General features: G+C 43.0%; 1 protein-coding gene across 1 annotated transcript in view; it reads left to right on the top strand.

Moving 5' to 3' along the window:
- Positions 1-851: 851 nt before the first annotated feature.
- Positions 852-6,000, top strand: part of LOC117487103 (protein kinase C epsilon type-like) — a 101,966-nt gene continuing 96,817 nt past the window's right edge. Inside the window, exon 1 of the mRNA XM_034135748.1 lies at positions 852-1,997. Coding sequence (XP_033991639.1) covers positions 1,650-1,997 — 348 coding nt within the window. The 5' untranslated portion in view covers positions 852-1,649. The remainder of the gene's footprint in view (positions 1,998-6,000) is intronic.

The raw sequence follows: 6,000 nt of genomic DNA, 5'->3' as shown, positions 1-6,000 counted from the left end.
AGGGTAGCTTGTGAATTTACTCCAGGTGGAACTAAAGTCTGATTTAACACTTGATTATATTTCACATCATTCATCCACATCTGTCAAGTAACTAAAGGTATTAAATACATGTAGTGGAGGGAAAGTACAACGTAGCAGTTCAATGGAAATACTCAAGTAACGTGTCTCAACATTGTACTGAAGTACAGTACTTGAGCACTTCCCACCTCTGCTAATATGATTGTAAGCCAACATGTCTCCAATGTAAAAACAAAGCTTGCATCAGGTTCAACAGGATATATTGAGCATGACAAATATTGTGGTCATTGTTAAAAGAAACGACTCTGACAGTGAGCAGTGGCATAACATTGTACTTAAATACTTGACTAAATGTACTTAGTTACTTCCCACCTCTGTTGTTTACAGATTGTAAACTGATGGTAGCTTGCTAAAGGTTGCATCTAAATCTCTTTTATGTATCTCCTGATATCCCCCCCCCCCCCCCCCCCCTCCCCCGTCTGTCACAGCTGCAGCCTCCCAGAAATCTGACGCATCTGTAAAGTAACTAAAGGTGTATTAAATACATGTAGTGGAGAAAAAGTACACCATCTAGGCTTCCTCTGAACTGTAGTGGAGTAGAAGTACAAAGTAGCAGACAATGGAAATACTCAAGTAAAGTACAAAGTAGCCTACCTCAAAATTGTAATTACGTAGGCTGCTTGAGTAAATCTACTTAGTTACTTCCCACCTCTGCTGTTTACAGATGTTAAACTGATGGTAGCTTGCTAAAGGTTGGATATAAATCTCTTTTATTTATCTCCTGCTACATCCACCCCCCTCCCCTCCTCGTCTGTCACAGCTGCAGCCTCCCAGAAATCTGACGCGTTTTTCGCATTTCCTGCAGCAAGAGAGCCGGAGACAGCAGTCTCGTTCCGGGGGGGAGGCATCCAGAGGTCTGTCCACGGGAAGTCAACATCAGCACGGCAGTGGCTGAAACCAGGCCGTGCACCGAGGACCAGGAACCTCCCTTTACATCCCCGTGATCCGCCCCTCCTCTGCGGCTCTCTGCTCGCTGCAGTCCCGCTGAAACACCCCATACGCACCGGTCCTCTGGAGCCTCAAAACCCGGCACACGGTGCGATGAAACCCGGGCTTAATTCTTCCAGGGAGTCCCGTTGCTGCAGTGTTTTTTAACAAGGATACACATCTGGGGCCTTTTGCGCGTTTGTTGTTGTGGCTGTGCACGTCTGAGAAATGTTGCCCCTGGTTATCTGTTGCTGCAGATCATTTGTTTGGGATATTTGCAGCATTTTTTGACAAGTGTAAGGGGAGTGCAAGACGCTAACTCTGAGGAAAACAAGTTTTAAATGTGGATTTCTCTCCGTTTGTATTCCACTGGAAGGATTTCTGCCTGCAGGACCACCGGTCTAAACGCTAACTCTGATTAAAAACAGTTTTTGGAGGAGGTATATTTGGATTTTTCTGCGTTGTATTCCAAGAGGAGCACCGGTCAAAACGCTTTCTGATGAAAACATGTTTGCAAATGTGGATTTTACTGCGTAATTACTGCACTGTAAGGATTGCTGCCACAGTGTTTTTTCTGGATAACCCTGGGTGTGTTTCCACTGTAAACAAGTTGTAAGCAGTAGTGTTTTTGGAGATCCTCTGCCATGGTGATCTTCAACGGGCAGCTGAAGATCCGGATCCGCGAGGCTCTGGATCTGAAGCCCACGGCCTGGTCTCTGCGTCACGCCGTCGGCCCGAAGACCCAGAGCTTCCTCCTGGACACGTACATCGCCCTGAACGTGGATGATTCCCGCGTGGGGCAGACCTCCACCAAGCAGAAGACCAACAGCCCGAACTGGAACCATGAGTTCTGCACGGAGGTGCACGAGGGCCGGAGGCTCGAGCTCTCCGTGTTCCACGACGCGCCGATCGGATGCGACGACTTCGTGGCGAACTGCATCATCCAGTTTGAAGACATCCTGCACAGCGGGAGCAAGCACTTCGAGAACTGGGTGAGATGTTGTGAGACCACAAGGAGTAGCCTACTCTGAAGTTTTAGTCAAGTGAAAGTAGAAGTACCAGAGTGTAGGAATACTCTGTTACATGTAAGAGTCCTGCATTCAAAGTGTTACTCAAGTAAAAGTAGAAGTACTCAGATCTCAAAGTCAAGTCAAAGTCAACTTTATTGTCAATATTTCAGTGTGTTGTACAGACAGAGAGATCGAAATGACGTTTCCCACAATCCCGAATACAAAAACAAATATATATAAAAATATGTATGCAAATATATAATACACAATGAAAATACACATTTATACATATGCACACATTAAGACCTAAATAAAAGCACAACAATCAACAAAATAACAGTCACTTCAATATCTTTGAGTATATATTGTAGGCTACTTGAGTAAAAGTAGAAGTAACAGAGTGTAGGAATACTCTGTTACAAGTTCAAGTCCTGCATTCAAAATGTTACTCAAAGTAATTCAACATTTTGGCAGTGGTGGAGTACATTTACTCGAGTCTTGTTGTACTTAAGTAAAGTACACACACGTCAAAAAAGTACTTGAGTATTTAAATTTAAAGCTACTTTATACTTCTACTCCACTACATTTCAGAGGCTAATATTGTACTATTCAAAGTGTACATATAAAAACACATGAAGGGATGCAACACTGTATTTTTTTTAATATGCACAGTATTTCAAAACATATGTAAAGTTGGCTCTACATTGACAAACTACAACATTACAATGATTTGACATGTATTTGCTACTGATAAAAACCTGTATAGAAGAGCCATTCTACATACTTTTACTCTTGATACACAAAGTACATCTTACTGATAAATTATGATAACACTTAATGAGTACCTTTTCCACTCCTGAGATATGACACCTTCATTACTCAGTCATTTTACTCAATTAAAAGTAGCAATATCAAATTGAAAAATTACTCAGAATTCAGAATCTTACTGGAATTAATCCATAATGTTGGTACTGGTCCCAGCTGTGTGCGTCACTCTTTAGTGTCCCCTGGTCTCCCAGCTGTGTGCGTCACTCTTTAGTGTCCCCTGATCTCCCAGCTGTGTGCGTCACTCTTTAGTGTCCCCTGGTCTCCCAGCTGTGTGCGTCACTCTTTAGTGTCCCCTGGTCTCCCAGCTGTATGCGTCACTCTTTAGTGTCCCCTGGTCTCCCAGGTGTGTGCGTCACTCTTTAGTGTCCCCTGGTCTCCCAGCTGTGTGCGTCACTCTTTAGTGTCCCCTGGTCTCCCAGCTGTGAGTGTCACTCTTTAGTGTCCCCTGGTCTCCCAGCTGTGTGCGTCACTCTTTAGTGTCCCCTGGTCTCCCAGCTGTGTGCGTCACTCTTTAGTGTCCCCTGGTCTCCGTTGTGTTTTGAGCTTCTTGCAGCGTTTGGTTTCTGCAGCTTTTAGTAAACGCTGCGCATGTCTCCTCAAGTTGCTGAATGTTCTCTAAGTGCTGCATGTGCTGTCAAGTTGCTGAAGATGTTTCTTCATGTGGAACATTTGTGTTTTTTTATCTGCATGCTTTCTGAAACTGCAGCATGTTTCTCCTTATGGAAATGTTTTGTACCGTTGCAGCATGTTTGTATCTGTCGGCCACCGTATACCTTTCTGCTAAATATTATGCAGCAGGTCATTTCCAAGTGATGTTGTAGGCTGTGAAATCAAAACAAAGCGCTTTAAAGAGGCTAAAAGGCTCCACCCCTTTGCTCTGTGGGGGCTGGTGAATGCCATAGTAGTTTAGTGTCTTTTACAACACTCCAACATTAAGAAAACCCAACGGTCATTCATTTTTAAAACAGGTTTTTCTGCAGTGCCAACATCGTAGTGCTGTATCATGCAGATGCAACAAACACACACACACACACACACACACACACACACACACACACACACACACACACACACACACACACACACACACACACACACACACACACACACACACACACACACACACACACACACACACACACACTCGACAGTACAGATCCTCTTACCTTTGTTGTGCTCTTGTTAGATGAACCAATGACCCACTGCAGATCTACAGAAGAGGCAAGAGAGGGTGTTGTTAGGCTGATACAAACAGATGTGTCCACACACACACACACACACACACACACACACGCACACACGCACGCACGCACGCACGCACGCACACACACACACACACACACACACACTCAGCAGCATGGAGAAGCTGTTCATTGTTGTCTGAAGCTGCTGAAGCAGACGGATGTTGGAGTGTTTTATTGATGAGGCCATCAGGTCCATTAGAGTCGGAGAGAGATGAAACAGGATGGAGGAAAACAAGGAAAGCTTCAAGAGGTTTCATCATGGCTGACCTCTCTTTGACGATTCGTCTACTGATTTGTAATGATTATGAATGATTTGTAAGACTAAGACTTCTTTAGTTGATGAGTCAGTTTTCCTGCTTTTTCATGCTGAATCTTATTTCCAAGAACCTTATGAGCACATCTTATGGTGCGATTGCGTGATTCTTTGAACACGTATGTTCTGGAAGTAAACAATGGAGGTGTTTGTGACCTTAGAAGAGAAGAAACCAAGATATTTAGGATCAGAAATGATTTTGTCTACCTTTCATATTCAGGCAGTAGCCTAACAATGAAACACAGGAATAAAATCTGAGCTGACAGGAAATGCTCCGTTTTAGTTTAATACACACAGTGAAGCTCACACACACTGTTTTATGAGCATATAGGTTCACCTGCTGAATGAAAAACAGAACAAATGAAGCAAAGAAAGTGGAAACCATAAAGCAGATTCAGAAAGTAGAAGAATAGATTCACACTTACAGTATTATCCTACAGAACAGAACAGCTGACAGAGAAGAGATAACATCTGATCCTTTTACAACAAACACTATGTGCTCTTTTTAGTTTTACTAACACTGTAATCCTGCTAGTAATGATTTTGTACCGTGGGGTTATTGAAGGAGAACGTTTTTACGGCACGCCCAGGGGCTCTCTGTGTTGAACAAGTCTTGACTCAACATACATTATGACAAATCAGATAAAGTGCACTTGACTTCACTTCCAGGGAACTGAACGGTTCGTGTAGTATCTCAGTGAGTACTGTTAATGTAAGCCATACTGAGAAAAGCCTCTCATGGAGTGGGGTTTTCCTCCTCAAAACTAGCAGAGGCTCTTCTTCAAAGCTTGCATAGTATGTCTAGTTCAAAAAGAACGTTAGAAATACCAATCTACTGCATGGACATATCAGGCTGGAGAAAATTAGAGTCAGGACGTTAAAAAGACACATTTACAAATGAAATGTGGTGCAGGGTTTCTTTCTCTCTCTCTGGCTGCTCGGTGCTTCCACTGGTGGGCTGAAGACAGAATAATAATAAATAAAAGAGATTAAGGCGTGATTTTGTTGTCATAAAGCCAAGACTGCAGCAAATCAGAGCTGGTGCAAGATGAGCTTTCTGCAAAATGAGTGTGCTGAAATACTTTAACCCATTTTTTCAAAGTATGAATTGTCCTTGAGGAACAAAAAGACGTTTGTGATTGTGAATACTGTGTGATATCTGTCATATACATCTATGTAGGACACTTTAACATGTGCAGTGGGATAAAAAGTGCCTACAGCTGTCATTTTATTCTAACCAATCAGAGCAGACTGGGCTCTGGTTTCAGACAGAGGGTGAAAAGAGGTGCTGCAGCACAGGAAGTATGAGGAAAATAAAGAGCTTTTTGAACATTAAAGCATGGAGACATGTCCCAGTAGAGACACTACATACTGATATACACCTGAACATCAGCAGGAGAGGACTCTTTAAAGTAGAGACACTACATACTGATATACACCTGAACATCAGCAGGAGAGGACTCTTTAAAGTAGAGACACTACATACTGATATACACCTGAACATCAGCAGGAGAGGACTCTTTAAAGTAGAGGCACTACATACTGATATACACCTGAACATCAGCAGGAGAGGACTCTTTAAAGTAGAGACACTACATAC

Source organism: Trematomus bernacchii, unplaced genomic scaffold (assembly GCF_902827165.1).
Source record: "Trematomus bernacchii unplaced genomic scaffold, fTreBer1.1, whole genome shotgun sequence".
NCBI classification, from domain to species: domain Eukaryota; kingdom Metazoa; phylum Chordata; class Actinopteri; order Perciformes; family Nototheniidae; genus Trematomus; species Trematomus bernacchii.
This window is presented reverse-complemented; position numbering and strand designations above follow the sequence as displayed.